This window comes from Periplaneta americana, chromosome 7 (genome assembly GCF_040183065.1).
Source record: "Periplaneta americana isolate PAMFEO1 chromosome 7, P.americana_PAMFEO1_priV1, whole genome shotgun sequence".
Lineage (NCBI taxonomy): Eukaryota > Metazoa > Arthropoda > Insecta > Blattodea > Blattidae > Periplaneta > Periplaneta americana.
The window spans coordinates 139,143,983-139,164,178 of NC_091123.1; the positions used below are offsets into that span (position 1 = coordinate 139,143,983).

Genomic DNA, 20,196 nt, shown 5'->3' on the forward strand with positions numbered 1-20,196 from the left:
TGTATTCAAACCTTCCCAAGTACAAAGACATACAAGGCTGAAAATCTATAAAACTTTCCCACGACCAGTATTGGCTTATGGCAGTGATGCATGGACACTAAGAAAATGCGACGAAAGATGGCTAACAATTGCGAAAAACTGCTGTATACTCCCTTCTCGACCATCATCGGAACGTAGATATTCTGAAGGAATTAAAAATTGACTCTATTGTCCATTATCTGCAGCAATACAGGCTTCAGTGGCAGACACATGTCAAGAGAATGGATTGCTCTAGATGGCCCAGGCAGATTTTGTCGTATGTCCCAAGAGGTCGAAGAAATTTAGGAATACCTAGGAAAAGCTGGCAAGAGACTGTAACAGATCCACTGGGGTCTAACACTTGAAGGCTGATGATGATGATGATGATGATGATGATGATGATAATGATGATGATGATGATGATGATGATGACGACTTCTAAACCTACCTAAAGAGATAGGGATACAAGCAAGTGGGTACAGAGTGAAATTTTTATGTTAGTCCAAAGGGTGTGATGTTTATTTAATCTCAAAAGAGAAAAGTTAACACATCTGACGAAGTTATGGACTGCAGTAGAAACAATTCAGAAAGTAGAAAAGAGCAGTCTAAAACCATCATTGTACACCGCTTAAAAAATCGCGTTTTTTCTTTTTGATGCAGATAACCCACGTACGGTTTGTTGAGGGATGGATAATCGAGATTCTACTGTACTTTCCAATGACAGTCATAATGAGCCTTAGTGCTTCAGACTGACTAAAGTTTGTCCTATCAATGAAGAAGATAAAAGTTACAGTAAGGAGACAAATTCCCGATGAATAAAACCTTTACTATAGTTGAAGCAAATCAGCAGTCCTTTTTTTTTTTCTCTCTCTTAATTTCTGAAACCACAGTTTCTTTGCATTCTCATTTTGTAATTCAGTACTCTGTTTCAGAGCTATCTGTTACAATATATCGATTCCAAGAATTTTACTTTTCTTGCAGCATTTTCTGTCATATCTCACGCATATTCAATACATTCACATCATTGTCTGCAGTGTGTAGGTGAAGGAGAAAGAAGGAACGTAGTAAGCAATGCTTAGATTGTTCAAACATGGAATCTTCACTTTTTAGTCTCTTTTTCCAGATATCGCACTGAGTGGAGCAATCTTCACAACTAATTAGAATTTCTATGGTTCAGAAATAATTTTTTATTATAGATAACAGAGAAATGCTACAAATGAAAGACATACTTTAAAAAGTCATAAAGTACCATCTTTTTTATCCACTAGAACCAGTGCATCCAGGCCCTTCATGTGATATGTTGACTGTTTCAGAGGGTTATCATCTGGACACCATCTGCAAATGGAAGTACAAGAAATAATGAAAATTTAAAACAATATAATTAAATGTGAAATATACAGTGTTTTCAGAAATTATCTTTCAGGTTTCGAGCACATGTAACTTACTCAGATACGTAAAATTGGTACTGATAGAAAGAAAAACTATCAAAGTTTTAGTAATTTTATCTTACAGATATGTTTTAACATGGCACAACTGATTGATGTGCTGGCTCCTATGATGTACACTCATAGATCAAGCATGATCTGAGGTAAGGGTGGCACACAGACTCTATCTTTAACATACTGCTACATGAAAAAAAATCAAGGAAGGTCAGGTCTGGGGAACGTGTAGGCCAATGAAGTTTACTATCATTATGACCAGCATGACTGCTCCACCTGTCTAGTAGCCGTTATTGAGCTCACTTCTGACTCCGTTGTGAAAATGTGGAGGTGTGCCAACTTGTTGCAGATGAAACCAGGAATGTCCTGTTGCAGCTGCACCAGGAGCCATTGCTATAGCATGCCCAGGTACTGAATTCCATTGATTGTTTGCTCAGTATAAATGACGGGATCATATACTTTCTCATGGCTTATAGTGCAGAACACGCTTAATTACCTTAGGGGAGTTGTGCATATACTACACATAGAAATGCAGATTTACCAACCTCCAAATTTTAGCTTTTAGTACATAAAAATCTGCTCGCTAAATTAATAACAATGAGAGATTGTCATATATTGGCCACTCAGAGGTGTGCATATGTTACCAGAATACTTGGATGATGTACTTTCACATTCCAACCGGCCAGTGAAGCAGTACCTATCCTGGGCATTGGATCAATCGTGGTGGTGTCATTTACTGGCCATCAAGATCATCCAACCTTACACTAAAGGTAGGCGTTCATTTACCGGAAAAATTTCGTTCGTTGTACTTGGATTTTTATTATAGTATCGTTCACTTGTCTGCATTTCCAAATTTATTCATCACATAGAGTTGCAATTTACCACTTTAGCGCATTATTTCATTGTAATGTTCTGAAATGAACCTGGAAATAAAATGAATAGCTCTGTAACTTAAACTACGAAGAACATACCTGGTTAATTTAGTATCTTCCCAATCTCATCCCATATGTTCTCTCTCCATATTCCATTGCTATAATTCCAATTTGATAAATTATAAAGCTCTTTATACTGTTTGACTTTATGAAAGAAGCTTTGCGTCATCCATTTAATTATATCTTCAATATTACCGCGATTAGAGGCCTTGCAATCAATATAATTTGGCATGATATTCTGTATTTCGATCTTGGACCATACGAAAATCCGTTTACAATTCTCTTGCCAGAATTCTGATTGGAATCCAGTCATGTGGACAGAAGCGATACGGCCATGTGTGTGATGCTCCATTATTTAAAATAATGCAAAGAATAAAAATCCGAACATGCTGTATGGATCTGTTTTGGTAAGTGAGTGCTTACCTTAATAGATTACTGTGGGGTTGGCTAAAGAGCGAAGTCTACAAGCACAAAGTGTAAACAATGAAGCAATGCTTGTCCATATTTTAAATGCTTGTCATCACATTAAGGAATGTCCGAACCAGCTCAAATTAGCAACACGACATCTGGCTACATGAACATTAAAGTGCATCGAGGTTGATGGTGGTATTTTTGAACATGTTATCTAATGAGAAATGTAGAATAAAATACAACATAAGGCAATTATCTCTTAATTTATTATCACCTGCACTGTTCCCATTCCTCATGGTTTTGATTAATTTTTCCAAAATCATTGAAAATAAGATATTTGTTTACATAATGTTAAATTTAAATTAAATTATGTTTTATTTAACAACGCTCGCAACTGCCGAGGTTATATCACCATCGCCGGTGTGCCAGAATTTTGTCCCACAGGAGTTCTTTTACATGCCACTAAATCTAGTGACATGGGCCTGTCGCATTTAAGCACACTTAATGCCATCGACCTGGGCCAGGATCAAACCTGCAACCTTGGGCACAGAAGGCCAGCGCTATACCAACGGCGCCAACCAGGGCGATTACATAATGTTTTTCCTTTACTATCCCATACTATCACCCCTCAACATTTGACCCTTTCTTCCTGAATCACCCTGTATATCCAATGGTTTTTGCTAAAACTAGAGGTTTTCAGTTCAGGCAGTACACTCATATATTTTGATGATAGCAATTGCTTATTCTTGCCACCCTATAACTATATATTTTTATTTTATTTTATGATGTACCGAAGTACATATGAAGTTTCTGTACATAGTGTTGGACATTGTGCCATTGTTACATATACTGTGACACAGTACATGAGGATAGGGCAGCAAAGGGGAACAGAGAGGTAGAACATAAACTGAGAGGAATTCAATCCAGCATCGGAACTTGAATCCAGTGTGGCTTAGTGGATAAAGCGTCAGCACATAGAGCTGAAAACCCCGGTGCCGGAGATAATTTTTCTCCATTCTACCCATTCTTCACCACCCTACAACTAGTTTTTGCCATGCATAACCAGACTCAATTCTTGGCAAAGGTTCTTATTAAGAAATATCTTAAAGATCAGCTGATTTCACATATAATATATTGTTTTATTTGAAGTTCAGTCTAATTGACATATCACAAATTAAAAAATTAATGACATCTACATATGTCAGCTACAATTTTATCATTATACATTAAATTTTACACCTGTATTTTAAATTTTAGATCGTTAATCATCACAAATCTATCATAAATAATTGGTTCAGCATTATATTATATTATATATAGGTTGTGTTTTAATCAGTTTGTACATATTCCACAACAAGACATAAGAAATGTACAAGATATTGTATGGAAAATACTTGATGATGCCCGAAGGGCGAAAACGTTTGCTTTAATTTTCATAATACCAATGATCATTTACATATGTAAATGTCATTAATTTTTTAATTTGTGATATGTCAATTAGACTGAACTTCAAATAAAACAATATTATATTATATCATATTGTATTGACTATCTGAATATTTTTCATCATGCTTTCTAAGATGATTTAACATAGTATCATTTTTATTTTCTTGTTTTAAAGACTAATCATCGAAAAGGTCAGTATATGTCATACATTTACCTTTTTGAATCTACGTATATATACATATCACTGTTCTTCCTCTAAAAGAAGCTCCATGTTACGTAATCAAAGCAGAGGGTTCTCCTGAGTAACGTATGCAGTTCAGAGAAGTGTTAATTGAACATGTGATTACTTCTCGAACCTGAAATGAGTTGTTGTTTAGTCAACTGTCCAAAGACAGGTCCCTTGAAATTATTCAAGTCTGCTTCACAGGGAGCTTTACCTGAAAGCCAGATTTGCATAATTCTTACGTCACTGTAGGTACATTAACAGAAAACCATAATTCAAGTCACACAGAGTTTGTGTGCACTCAAAGTTCGGTTTCTGGCGCCTTGTCAGCCCACTTAAATTGTGTGGACATAAAGGGAAAAAATTGGGATGGTGTCGAGTGTAGTTCCTGGGTAGCTCAGTCGGTAGAGCATTTGTATGCTAACCGAAGGGTCCTAGGATTGATATCTGGTCCCAGAACAATTTTTTCCTTGAAATTATTCAAGTCTGAAAGCCAGATTTGCAAATTACTTATGTTTGATAATTCATTACTTATGAGCAAAAGTTCGATTTATGATGCAGGAACATGGGGTTACAAAAAAATCATAACCCTAAAATATATATACACTTGAACTAGCAATATACTTTATAGTGCATACATACTTTCGAGTCCTGTAAGTAAAATGTGTGTTCCCCATTTAATTTCATCCTTTTTTTTAACTTCATATTTTATTGTAAATATATAGGCTATACAGTTCATGCAGTACCGTACCTACCTTTCCTATGAATATTGTTTACTAGTAGTTTTGTAATAAGTAATAAAGTTTCTCTAGTGACAAGAGTGTTTGATAATTTTATCACATATTTTATAGAATTAATCCTGACATCCTTCATTGGATTTCTTCTGTATAATTTTACATAGATTCATTGAGTGGCCTCGTGATTACCATGTTGGTTGCTGAATCCCAACATTCAGATCCAGTCAACAACGATAAAATACATAGCATGGCTTCCTCTGGGAGGGAAGTAAAATTGTGGACACATAAAAGAACACTATCTGATAAGAGGGGTGCGGGTAAAATTTGTCAGCCATTTCTCGTCCAGGTCGAACTTCGACACTGATTAACCTCTGCAGTTGAAAGCACTGTTAAATAAAATACTGCTACTATTACTATAGTTAATTTGTATACAGCACAGTAAGACCCAGTAAATGTTCCTGGTGTTTCTGTCAGCAAACCATCACTGTTTGCATCTGCAAACTCATTGCATTTCGTCCAAGATAATTTGTATAAACAAAAGCTGCCCTAAATAAGGGTTCGATAGACCGGCCTACTAATCAATTCATAAAGAATAATAAGTAAACAAAACAATTTTGTGACACTTGGAAAGAAAAAGAAAAAACATTAAGATAAGAAAACGTAGGAAATCATTTACAATAAAAATTTTGTTGGGTACAAATGATTACTAATTATAGCTAAGGATGATTTTAACACGTGAGATCCTATGGCATCAATCGTTGCATCAGAAATTTTATATTGTTTAAGTTGATTTAAAGTTTCACGTGGGATCGTGCCATGGGCACCGAACATGAGCCCAAAAACTGTCCAATGTGTAATGTGGTATTGTGCTCCAAGATGCTGACAACAAGGCTCATATATGACTTGTTTTTCACGACACACCTCTTGTGGCTGTTGCTCATGCATCTCAAAACGGATTGTGGGATCAAGAATGACACCCTTATCCTTCTGCCGATCAATTACGATGATATCAGCCCGTCTAGTAGAGCCATCAGAAGAGACGCAATCAACCTCCTCATAAACCTCATAGGAAGCATTCTGACGGATTGAAGCTGCGATGAGAGAACGAACCATATTATGTCTGTTGATTCGGAGCAATTCTCCATGATGGCAGAAACCCAAGAAGTGAGGAAGCGTTTCTTGCTCGTCGCATCTTCTGCAACGGGTTGAGTCAAGAGTTCTACCAGGGAGAGTACGTACAGGTATTGTATTACAGTGCATCTTAATGGCTTGCATCCACTGACTGCTCGAAAGTCGCTTTTTGGTTGAGATCCACGAATTACCTTTCTTCCAGTGAGAATAGAAAACAACTCCCAAACCTTTACTTTTCAATTTGCTCCATTGATGAAAAGAATCAAAACTTACTGTTACATTAGTAACATTTGGTACTCACTCTCCACACAGTGGCTGCTGGAAGCGTTACCTATCTTCTGTGATACATAATTCACATAACATCATCATCCACAGAACCTCTTTTTTCCTTTTTATCAAATTCATTTACTAAATTTAGTATTTTCTACATAGAACTTGGCAGCCAATATTTCCTTTTCCTGCTACAAGATTTCTTTTTCCTATGTATGTTTTCAAAATTGAACATCCTTGTTTTATGATTAATTAATTACTAAAGATATTGATCTCACTGTTCTCAAGAGTTCATCTCCCCTTATCTGCATAGCTGGTGAATCCCCTAATGCTTAGTTTATTTCATCACTTCTGACTGGTGTTTATGTTATCCTTCGAGCATCAGCTCTTTTTATGTACAGTCTTAGAAAAAAGTTTTGTCCCACAGATACTTTATAAGTCCCAGGAAGGAGGCAGTGCACATGATCAGACACAATGAAACAAAACTAATTTCATTACCTCAACTAGTCCTTCTCTTGCAAACCAGGTTGCTTGTCCTCTGATCACGCGCACTGCCTCCTTTCTAGGAATTATAAAGTACCTGTGCGACAAAGCTTTTTTCTAAGACTGTACATACCAAGAGAGAGAGAGAGAGAATGAGGGAAAGAGATCCGAAATTAGATATGCCAGTCTGTAGACTGTACTTAACAGACATTAAAGGTATGCAGTGACTCAGCTAAGAATAAGTATCTACAGTTTATTACATTATGTTTTGCAATGGTAACATATTCAGTGTGCGAACATGTACACATTCTGAAAATGGATATATAGAAAAAGAAATTGTGTGGCAGAACAAGGGTAAACTTTAGACAAATTTCCTTGCCACTCAGTTCTGCGTAGAAAAAAAAAAATACTGAATTTAGTGAATAAATTTAATGAAACAGGTTCTGTGAATGATGTAATATGAATTATGTACCACACAAGATGGGCAACACTTCCAGCAGCTACTGTGAGGAGGGTGAGTACTGAATGTTATTAATATAACATAGCATGTAAGTTTTAATCTGGTGGAGCACTATGAGTTTGCAGATGCAAGCAGCAGCAGTGGTGGGGGAGACCTGCAGCTCAATTGCCTATGGAAACACCAGGAATGCTCACTGGGAAGCACTGTATTACAAGAAATATGCTTACTAAGATTTATCTGTTAAACAAATTAGAGGGACACAAGTTTAAATATAAAAAATCGTAAATTATAATGAAGTTACAGACAGAAATTATGTTTTACATTGATTAGATAATGTTCGGTTACATAAATCACCAACTGAACAAACATTCTGCCCCTTCACTCTTAGGAAGAATTTTTTCAGGAAGACATTAAGCAAAATCATAGTGGCTGCTAAATCGGTGTTATTGCTTTCAAATCAATCTAAGAACTAGATCTAAAATCACGAGATATCTGAATGAAGAAGTGACTTGGGCAGTCACAATGGTGGAAGAGGGCGAGTTTAAAGTGGCCCTGTCTGTAATTGTTAGGCTTTCAATCATTACAGGGAAATGGGTAGTTACAAAAGAAAATCAGGCTGCCGCCAAAAAGAAAAACATCTGCACGACAAGACTGATATGTGGTCAACTGCGTTCTTCAGTGGAGGTCTACCACTTGGGACCACAGAAATTATCTCTAAGCATCTACTAGAATTAATGTAAGTGATCAAACTGTGAAAACAGATTTAGGAAAGTAGGAGACTCATACAGACTTTGAGGCTTCAATGTCAGTAAAGGAAACATCAATAACTGCTTGCAGAATCGTTACTGGTGCTATGTACTGTTCAGTGACGAATTTTGCTTTCAATTAACATGCTGTGATTGATGCCTATGTAACAGAGCTGTCGATTTAATAGATTAATTGAATTGATTAACCAATTAATTTTAAAATCTGATTAACCAATCAAATATCTTTTAATCGATTAATCAAATTTATTAAAAAATCATCATGTGATAACGGAAATACAACTGCCTTGTGAAGTCTATGTAGCACAAAATCTGTACATTTGGTGCAGTACACTCCTAAGGTATGACCAGTGAGGGAGGTGAGATGGTATGTGCCAGTATTGAATACCACCACTGGTTTCTACGGCCAGAAAACATACCGTTAGTGAAAAATTACATATTGTCACTAAAAAAATATTGTTGTTGTCTAGTGCCTTGCATTTGGCAATGAAGCCATTAGCAGTCGTGCTTTCCAATACTTTTGAACTGTAGTTTCTTCTGATCTTAATGCTTCACAGGTCTTCAAGTGGTCTTCATTCATTTCTGCTGGATCGTTACACAGGACACATATGGGTGAAGCTGAGATACCTATTCTGTAGAGATGACTTGCTAGACAGTCATGACTTGTCAATAGTCTGAAGGCTGCAACTGCTGTTTTTCTTGGTCTCTGGGGGATTATATCTGGGTTGGAAAGTAGTATAATCCATTTTTTGTCTTTAGCATTTGATTCTATTTCTTGTAGGTATGAATGAGAAAATTTTGTAGTGATCAAGTGTTTTATTGAGGAATATGAGAAATTAAATTTAGATTTTTGTTTTATTGCTGTGCCTTTCTTGGCAAGTGTGTCTGCGGTTTCATTCCCCATGACTCCACAGTATACTGGAATCCATTGGAGATGGACAATCTTATTAACTTTTTGGAGTTGTGTACACATTTTTCCTTTTATCATTCTGTTAGCAGAGACACAACAAATTATGATGGTGAAATAGAGGCTATACACATTGCTCTCCGACAATTATTAAATCTTCCCTTAAAAAAATATAACAAGACAGTAATTCTTTCAGATTCTAAAGCTGCAATTCAGGGAATATGTTCAAATGCTACAAAGAAGTCACTAAAAAAATGTGGTTCATAAAAATTTGTTTATACATTTCTTCACAGCAAAGAGTACTGCCTGTTTGCTTAGTAGATCTAAACCACAGCCTTCTGGAACTGTATTCAACGTGTATTTAGACATGTTTATTTGATAAGTCAACCCCTGGATTGCTTACACGGTAGTATTTCAAGCATATAAGACTGTGGTCTGTAGCTTGTGATGGCCATTGTTGCCAATTTAGTGACTGTCATTTCTGTTGTTGTTGTTGCATTTTTTATTAATAATTAAGTAAGGTACTTTGAAGCTTTAACGTTATTTTAAATGATGAGTTTCAATGGACATTGCAGAATAATCTACCAAATAACTTAAGTAACTTGAAATTATTTTATTAAAAAATTTAATGTATTGTGTAAGCTTCAAAAATTCATGTTACTGACTGCACGAAACAATTTATTGTATACATCTTGTACGTGTATGTTGTTAGAGAGGGGATATGCCTTTTTTAAATCGAGGTATGCCAAGGGAAAATCTTGGGGTAGCATACTGCCTCTGGTTTTTTTCCCCAAATCCTCACTGGGTATGAGTGAGTGAGCATTAGTGTAAACTGATGTTGTCTACTTGCTTTAGAAAGCTAACAAGCAATAATACCTAATGAATTTGTGTATAATACCACAGTCTAGTATATACAGTCATGAAGCTCAATACGTAGTAAATATGCATCCATAGATAGTTGCTAACCACTAGGATCGCTAATATCGCCTCATTACAGACAATGCGAAATAGTAGGCCTGCCTGCACAGTCTATTGTTCCTAGCAACCTCACAACTCAAGCTTCGTAACTATATACCAGACTGTGATAATACTGTAAGTACAACTATGCAGAGGTCCATCTTTAATAGCTTTTTCCTTGAAAATTAGGCTTAGGCTACCATTTACTTTACACAAACTATGAATAATATGTACTATATATTGTATTTTATTTGCGGTCATGTTGTACTTTGTCAAATCAACCACTCGAAGATAGCTGAAAGTTTGCAATTGGAAGAGGATTAACGACCAGAGTAATGGTATTTCTTGAAATGTATAGGCCTATGCACCTGACTTTTTCTCCATAGTTGTTTATGAAACTGTCAAAGCTCAAGTTTCGATGGCTGTAGATAATCAGTTCACTTTCAAAGACTCTGCGTGACTGCTGGTTATTCAGAGATCTGTGTACTCAAGTATTGTATATTTGTGAACTTCAGTTACAATTGAAGGGTTGACAGCAAAAAGCGGTTTGGCTGGAGGAAAGTGATGTAACAGTAAATAAGTGTATACTGGAAAGTATTTTTTTCCTTCAAACTTTTTGTATACATCATCACTGTCAATTGCTTCTTAATAATTATAAAATTGAAAGTATTTGTAAAAACGTGAATTCTTCTTCATAGCATATGGAATTATTATTCAATGATATTAGGTGTTTGTTGAAACTTACAAGTACTATTTAAAATCGATTAAAATTCGATTAACCATCAATTAATCGATTAAAGTCAACTGGTCAAACTCTTTAGTTGATCAACAGCTCTAATGAATAATGTATATTGTCGCTCTATACTTCATTCCATAATGTCTGACAGGAGATGTAGGTAAACACTGCCGACAGAAGAGGAGAGAAGTATAATTGCTATTCAACCAATGGCAGAGAGCGTATTCCAAATCTCAGCGCTGAGCAATCTGATGGCATCACGGTGTTCCGAATTTCACCGATGGAGTCATTGATGCTCCACCAGTGTCGCACTGGTGCCATCAGTGAATCTGATTGGTTCTTGTATAGGGTGGGAATTAGCAGACGAATGACATCATCCACTGTTGTGTCATGGCAGTGTGTTCTGCTTTAGTTCTGCTGTATTGTTTGTAATGAGCACAACGTAAAAACAATATGTTAATGGCTTCTGAGCAAACATGTCAACGGACCAGTTATTACTACCAGTCAGTGGCGGCTGATTGACTGAGGCAAGTGAGGCCGGGCCTCAATCACTTGGCTTAACAGAAATCAAATTTTGTGTTTTTATATAATGTATTAGTTATTTGAATGAAGCATGCTGTAGAAGCATTTTAAAACTCTGTGATGTATATAGACCTGTTTTGCAGTAAAATTTACTCCTGAGGCCAGAATCATTCGTGCCAGGTCTGGCTTGTGATGTATATAGACCTGTTTTGCAGTAAAATTTGTTCCTGAGGCCAGAATCGTTCGTGCCGGGTCTATCTTCTGAATTTTCTGTATTTTCGCGGGATTTGAGCTTGCGCTTAAAACGTTGTAGCCGAGGCACAATTCGTCTGGCCTGGTCAGGTTTCACTCCTCACATCCATGGGCCGGCCTCAAGGGTAGAGTGGGGTGGGAATAGCAATGGCGACTTGTCTTCCTAAATAGGTCATAAATAACACAAATTCCAGCTCTTTGGCAGGCAGAGACCCACACTATTCCCTCCCCTTATGTCTCAGTTTATGACTTAAGCGAGGGTGTTGTACTATTGTACTTCATAGTACAGTAGTGAATCTGGGCCAATGTTGTTATGTATTTCGGGAAAATATAAACAGAAACAAATGCGAGAAATAATGCTGGTGTAGTTAATTCATTGTTAGAGTGTCCTTTTTTCAAGAAGAAATAATATTGAAAGAAAGGAAGTTTTAAATAAAGAGAGAGTCTACCGAGATACCTACGACATTGCTGACAATTTTTCTGACATAATCTTAAAACGCGAGTTTCTATTGCATCCTGGTATGGGAAACATAAATGGTTAAGTGGTAATGTGGTATAAAATAAACTTCTCTGTTGGCCTTGTTCGTTGCTGTCAAGGGAAAAAAATAAAAAGAACAGAAAGGAGGGGATTTTCAACACATAATGTGGGTTGCTTCATCACACTGAAACAATCACTGAAACTCACAGCATAACAGCTTATTTGGTGAGTGACATTATTTTTCATCAATAGTAGGCTAATAATAATAGACTAATAATAATAATAATAATAATAATAATAATAATAATAATAATAATAATAATACAGTAATCATGATATTAATAATATAACAGTAATTAATATCATAAATAAACATTTCCTATCGGAGGTACTTAAACTAGTTACATCTGGCCTCACCGAGGATTTTGATCACCAACCGCTACTGCTACCAGTTCAAGAAATAAATTGTTTATGCTCTCTTTTCTTTGTACGAGATGGCAGTATGTAAATTTCGCAAAATCTTGCTAGCGTAGCACAGACAACAACTTATACAGTCACCATGATAGCCATCAATCCTTCCAGCAGTTTTGTTCCTATTTCGCTGCAGCGTGACGTCATTGTTGTCCACCAGTAAGGTGAGATTCGGAATACGCTGAGAGATCTCATTCCACACTTATCTTTAAGTTGAGTTTGAAACGTTCCACCCTGCACAAATTCAAGGCAAGCATGGAATGACATCCCATTCCATACTTGTCTTGAAGTTGCGTGGTCTGAAGCATTCTATCCCCGCCCAACTTCAAGACAAACGTGGAATGAGACCTCTGCCATTGGTTGAATAGCAATTACACTTCTCTCCTCCTCTGCTAGCAATGTTTACATACATCTCCTGTCAGATATTATGGAACAAAGTAGAGTGTGCATCTTACAGAAGCTGCAGTGCAGGAAATGGACATATCTGACTTCAGATTAATCATGGTCTTGGGTGGCTCACTATAATTCAATAAAATGGACCTTGTCACAATCAGAGACCAACTTACTGCTCACAGGTACATTGCTGATGTCGTGCTGGATCATGTGAGGCGTACCGCAGTTGGTATGGGTCCAGAACTTATTCTGCAACAAGATAACGGAAGAGTACATTCTTCAGAGGATACCATGAATGTCCTGCAAGACCTCCACAATGGGGAACATGAACTGGCCTGTAATGAGCCCCAAGACAAGAAGAGTCTGAAACAGTCCAATAACCACTAGGGCTCTGCAGCAACTCGAAGCCACTCTTTTCAAGGAATGGGACAACATTCCTTGAAGGGACATACAGAAGCTGATTAGAAGCATGCTTCAAAGGTGTGAGGCAGTGTTAGGAGCACATGAAGGTCATAATGGTTACTAAAGTCTTATTTAATAGATAAAATTGCTTACAAGAAGCGAAATTTCAGTCTGTTACATGCCAATGTGACAAACTTACTTTAAGTGACAAATACACTAAATTTATACACTAAGTTTGAGTTACTGGAAATGGTTTGTTTTATCACATAATCCAGAATTATTAAAAGTTACATATCACTCTAAAACCATAAAATTTACTTAGTCTTACGTTAAAAAGTGTTAAAATTGTTAAAAAAAGGTATATACCTTCAACAGACGGCCCGTTTCGACGCTATGTCACGTCATCCTCAGTGTCTCTTGAACCACTGGTGATCTGGACTCTATGATGTGCATTTGTCGATGGTAGGGGTGGGGGTGTGTTGTTCCTATGGTGGGGGCTGGCTGTTTGTGTGTTATGATGTATTATGACGTCGAATAATGTGTGTGTATTGAACTGCAATTGTGTGTTAAGTATATATTGTGGGTATGCTATTGTATTCTTATATATTTCGTACTGTTCTAGGATGTTTAATTGTGAACTTTATTCGATGTCATAATACATCATAACACACAAACAGCCAGCCCCCACCATAGGAACAACACACCCCCACCCCTACCATCGACAACTGCACATCGTATGGTCAAGATCACTGGTGGTTCAAGAGACACTGAGGATGACGTGACATAGCGTCGAAACAGGCCGTCTGTCGAAGGTATATACCTTTTTTAACAATTTTAACATTTTTTAACGTAAGACTAAGTGAATTTTATGGTTTTAACAAAGTGTTAACGAGAATTTTAATCAATGCACTCTAAAATAGTGTCCCCCTAATTTCTGTTAGTACTGTATCTTATAACAAAAGTTGTTCTCATTTTTGACTGATATATCATGGAATTCTGCCAAGATCACCAACTACAGAAGTGAAATTGTGCTTGGTGCTGAGGATCATAAATTTATTTTAGACTTTTATTCACATGAAGGATCCACAGATATTGTCTTCTGCATTGCAAAAAAATTTATTTCAACCTTATTTTCTCTTTCTTTACTCTCATTTCCCCCATTTCAGTGTTGCAAAATATTTCCTATACATAGTGCACCATTAGTACTATAATCCATCCGTGGATTCTGTAGAGTATACTGGTGCACGTCACTTGGAAGAGGACGGAGCTTGCTTCCTTCCCTTCCTCAAGCTAGCGAGCAAGTGGTCAACAGTTTACATGGCGTGTTGTGTTCACTCTCCCACGTACCCTTCTTTTCAGGTCTGGACTACTCATTGGACCAACCAGCTATGATTAGAGGTGGGGTGTAACAGCATTTTGCCGTCACAACTTAGAAAATAATCACTGTGACAGATAACAGTGATTTTGTCACAGTGATTTTTTTGTGTTCAGATGATTCGTGGTGATTATGAATGTTTCCCATCACGAGCCGACAGAAAGATGTTTATGTTTATCGCTCTTCTAAAAAATTGAATTGATATACCAGTGCCATGTCTTATATCAATAATAGTAACTAATGGCACGGGTATACTAAACACAGAACATGCTCTGAGCTATTATCACGATGTGTGGGCGCATATATTCCTCCAAATATGTAGGTGAATCATTTTTGGAAGAATACAATGAGTGCAATGCTCCTTCAGTATCAAAAAGTTGCCGACATCAACTTTCAAATTGAAACGATAATTAATTAGATCCCAGTTATGTTGTCCTTCAAGTTAATCTTCCAACTTGCAGTTCTTTGGACTATGGAGCTGAACTACATATATATACCATACATCAGTTGAATCAGTCGGAGACAGCAATTTCTCAGAGCTGTGATTTTGGAACTATAGTCACAGTCAGAACCAGTGACAAAATCACAGGTCTTCAAATCACACCCCACCACTAACTATGATATGATGTCAGTTGCGCAAAAAGCTAGTTTTGTGACTGGCATTCTACAGATTCTGTAGGTTGTTGATTCTTCATGACAAGAGATCTATGTCCAAGCAGGATTTGCGTATAATGACGGTTTTAGGGCACGTTTTAAGGGGTATTCCCATTTCTCTCCTCAGCATTCCATCATCTCTCCATTAATAGTAACAATAATATCCAGTCTATCCATCTCTCAAGGTTTCCCATGAGCAACATTTAAGACTGCAAAGTGATTAACAGTTTCGATACATACTTATAGAATAACAATCAAAATTAGTTACACAATGTTGAAGGCAAATGTTTTTCCCACTTTCTTCTATAGTCCTATACTGAATTTCCTATTAGAGGACATCAATGTTATATTTTATAATCCTATACTTAGGGGTTAGGTACAGCTTACAGCAGTAAAATTTTGGAAATATTCAACATTTTTTTTCCTCCATTACTGTATCTTGTACAATAATGAAAATTAGTATGTGTAAAACACTGTCCTTCTGCTATATGAAAAAAATATTTTTACGATAAAAAAAAAATATTTACATTTTGTTTTCAAAATTCAGTTCATTGTGCAGTGATGAAGCATTTCCCACATAACTCAAAAATTATCCAACATTTTGTGATGAAATTTTTTATGTGTATTTATGCATGTATATACAATATGATGCAAAATCACTTCTCTGCCTTTGATAGATTGTCTTATACAAAATCAATTCATTAAAAAAATAGTCAAATATCAGTATTTTCTTCTAACACAAAATAAAAAAATATATATATTATTTATTAAGGAATGTAGTTGAAAGACCATGATATTGTAAACATGAGTTTCAGCAATAAAATCGTAAACATATTTTTTTCATATAGCAGAAGGATAGTGTTTTACACATACCAATTTCCATTATTTTACAAGATATAGTAACGGAGTAAAAAATGTTGAATATTTCCAAAAATTTTATTACTGTAAGCTGTACCTAACCCCTTAAGCATTGCAATACTGAATTATAAACTAAATACAACTGCTTTACTGCTAAATTATGGAATAGAGATCTTACATTCTCTGCTTCTGTGCAACGTTGTATTTGCGGTGGGGAGGAGAGGAGATAGCAAAAGACTGTAATGCTTTTAAATAAATTGACGTCCAAGACTGAGATAAGACACTTGAAATTTAACAATCACTGACCAGCAGAGATATAATGAAATATCTGTACACGAAACTTAACAGATTAATAAAAAAAAAAGTAGCCAGAGTGAAATTAGGTATGACCGAAGGTCTTGAAGATAAAATTTGATTGCATCGTCAAATAGTATTTAAGACAAATCTTACTTGTTCTAGATACCAGATGCTTGCCTGGTGACTGAAGTCACACTAGGCCTAAACAATTTTTGCCAAAAAAGGAAAATGCGCATAATATGGTATTTGCACTACACAGATTAGATCTACTCATATTACTCATCAACTATGTTTGGCCCTCATTTAGAAACTGAAATTCAGTACAAATGAATACTATGAAAGTAGCTGTATCTGTACAGCAGGTTTCCAGTTTCAGTTCTCTTCAATGTAGCTATTACTTCAAACATGAAAATTAATTATACTAACAGTGAAATAGGCCTAAATAAATACTGATAAAGAAAATTAAGGAGGGCCAGTTTTAAATAGGTCATCTAACCTTTGCAAATCTAAAACAATTCAGTGGCCTAGGCAGTGTTGCTTACAATAACTGTGATGGTCATCCATGTCCTTTATTACAATAACATCACAAGTTCAGCGATATGGCGACTATATGATACAAATTAATTCTGAAAAAGCAGCACACCACAAGATCTTGAATTCTAGGAACTCGTAACTATTAAAAGCATTTCACTGATAATTAGGTATAAAAATGTAAGCTTTAATATAGAACAAATATACTTCGAGATGTTCACACAGCATTTTCATGAAATATAATTAGAGTCTACCTTAAAGTTTTCAAAATAAATTGTCCATGAAGAGACGTGTAAGAGACGAGAAATTTGACACAACAAGGTGTAAGCTTAACTATCACAGAAAACATAATTTTTACAAGGTCAACGATACCAAATTTTTTTCTCTTCAAAGCTAAGAAACAAGAGCTAAACGTTGTTTCCTGATTAATTATTTATTTAATAAGTGTACTGTATATACCAAAAATATACAACTGTATTTTAAAATCATTATTTGGACTTCATTTAGCGCGACTATAACAAACAATCTGCTAAATCTAAAAAAAAAAAAAATTAGATTACCTAAAATGTTTATGACATAGTGTTACGATATTCGTAATTAAGAACGGTTGATACAAATTTAAGAACTGTGAATGATGTGGGACATACAAGTGTCGGGAGTTTATGTATACTATTTGAGGGAAACTTGTTAAACATCAGACATAGCGAAACACTAAATTTAATTACACAACTTACGTTTATAATACACAAGAAATGATCATGGATATAAAAAAAGCATGGATAGGCTAACATGAAATTTAAAAAATGCTGAATATTACTACAAAATGGTTTTCAAAACGTAATGGTAAAGTCATTTTATTCACCCGATAAAAATCAGTCTTGTATGGAACTGTGTTAATCTAACAATACTATGGACAAATTTACATTATAGGATACATAAATAAGCTACTCCCAGTTGTAATGTTGTGCTCTTATATATCTTTCAACACATATATCACCATGTACTGTATATTTACAACTGACATGCTAGTAGGCCTATTTATAAAATTTCTAAACACATCAGATTCTTGGTTTCTTGGGAAGTGAGCCAAATGCTGATATAACAGTCCCTTTTGTACCTGTAACACTCGTGGTCAACGATGGCTGTTGGAGCAGTCCTGCTGGTTTCATTATATGGCCAGTCTGTGTATTTCCAGTCATGTTAGCTGCTACCATTGTCCCAACCTGGTCCCACTTGGATTTTCGGCGTTTTGCGTCATCTTCCGCGCCTGACCCACTTCCCGGACGTTTAGCAGTTCCAGAAACAAACTCCACTTTTGTTTTATCTTTACGTTCTTTTTCACGTCGATCCATTTCTGCTTTCTGAACACGAGCCAGTTCTTCATAGAAAGATTCCTTCCCCCAACGTAACGGGTCATATGCCTGTGCGGGATAATTGGTACCGAATTCATTAATACTACAAAACTGGATCAGTTTTTCATAGATACTGGGATTACGAAAATCCTTACGTTGCTGAATTACATGATTCATATCCAATCCATTCGATTCCATTCTCTCATGTAAGCGAGTTATCTTCTCTTGAAGCAAGTTTGAGCACAAGCCTGTTGGTTCTGGAGGTAGGCGAACACCGTCTGGGCCTTCCCCTTCATTTCCTGAAGCCTTTAGCCTTTCTTGTTCTGACCCTTCGCCTGGAACACCTTCGTCGTCAGACAGAACCGTGTCGTCATGGTAAGAAACTAATCGAGGTGGTATGGTTGGTACCGGAGGTGTTGCTATATTTGAGGTATTAGAATTTACACTACTATCATCATTTGGAGATTTCTCATTATCTTCTTCGACACCATCCTCTTCACCTTCTGAATCGGTATAAGTGGCAGTAAGAGATGCCAAAGCCAAACTTTGACTAGACATTATGGTAGAACACTACGACGATTAATATTGTACCTATTATCCCAAATATATGTACCGATGTAGAAATTTAATAACACTTAAGTATGCTTGAATCAGACGTACGAACACCAGATGCTAACCTGTAACAAGAAACAATTACATTTAAACGACTCAATAGATTCTGCAAAATCAAGAAAAGGTAAGCAAACGAATGCAATAATTAGTAACTTACATAATATTCTACAACACTTATTCATTGAACTAAATTATATACATTTACAATCGCTCCAGTACCAACTTTCTCTCCAACTTTTTATAGACATTAACGCAATTCTGGAGACGTTGCCAAGGGTACCAACATTCAATCTGTATCGCAGATTGATTTGTATCTTTCGTAATAATTAACGTCATCATATTAAACGTTTTATGCAAGAATCAGTAATCATGGTTACGTTATGCTTTTAAAAGTCGTAAATACGTTTTATATCCACTGCAATAAAATGGAAATTTTAGATTCAAGAATAAAATTTTCCTTTTTTTTTATTAGTATTGGTACGAATGATTATTGACCCAACCCACAGCCTCCTAGATACCCAATGCACAGCAAAGAGTACTGAATTTATTCTGTGCTCGTTGGTGCACAGTATACTATGCTCTGTCAGAGCCATCTGGCTCTGTACATTAGACTCAGGGGGGTCTCTTCCCAGCTCCCGCGCTTTCCTTCTCAAACATCGTCGTCTGCTGCTGACGTCACGTGGAGGGTAGTGTGGTGTCAGTAGACATGGGAAAAGCGACACATCCAGCTGTTTCGAAACATTCGGAACGACACAGTGAAATGTTTCGAAACAGTGTGTCGAATCACGACACATCTACTGAGAGGCAATGTGCCGGCTGGCACTGTATCGCTGCTTCGTTTGCTGTCAGATGTGCTGATTCGAAACACTGTACGCAAGATACGACACATGACAAACTTGCGGTACAGTATAGAGAACATACTGTGGCCTAAGTAGGAACTTTTATTAGTTAATCACGTCTACTTTAAAAATATACCTATCATTGTCACGTCATTTTCAAGTAGCTATCAGATTCCAAATGCAGACATCAATTTAATCTACCTACTTACTTAATGGCTTTTAAGGAACCCGGAGGTTCATTGCCGC

General features: G+C 36.3%; 1 protein-coding gene across 3 annotated transcripts; it reads right to left on the reverse strand.

Moving 5' to 3' along the window:
- Nucleotides 1-1,181: 1,181 nt before the first annotated feature.
- LOC138703480 (SAP30-binding protein) lies at nucleotides 1,182-19,399 on the reverse strand. 3 transcript variants are annotated; one of them, XR_011333189.1, is made up of 4 exons: nucleotides 19,269-19,398; nucleotides 18,265-19,176; nucleotides 13,204-13,279; nucleotides 1,182-1,353 (listed from the first exon to the last, which is right to left on the reverse strand). XR_011333189.1 is itself a non-coding variant. In XM_069831374.1 (3 exons), exons 2-3 carry the CDS (start codon nucleotides 19,055-19,057, stop codon nucleotides 1,328-1,330), a joined length of 819 nt encoding a protein of 272 aa, XP_069687475.1. In that variant the 5' UTR covers nucleotides 19,058-19,176; nucleotides 19,269-19,399; the 3' UTR covers nucleotides 1,182-1,327. The 3 variants fall into 3 exon arrangements, 2 of the variants coding, with proteins under 2 accessions (XP_069687475.1, XP_069687474.1); XM_069831374.1 differs by lacking the exon at nucleotides 13,204-13,279 and having other exon boundaries at nucleotides 19,269-19,399; XM_069831373.1 differs by lacking the exons at nucleotides 1,182-1,353; nucleotides 13,204-13,279 and having other exon boundaries at nucleotides 17,849-19,176.
- Between the last annotated feature and the right edge of the window lie 797 nt (nucleotides 19,400-20,196).

Excerpts from the sequence above, each read along its gene's own strand:
- LOC138703480 (XM_069831373.1), bottom strand. The coding sequence starts at position 19,057 with ATGTCTAGTCAAAGTTTGGCTTTGGCATCTCTTACTGCCACTTATACC.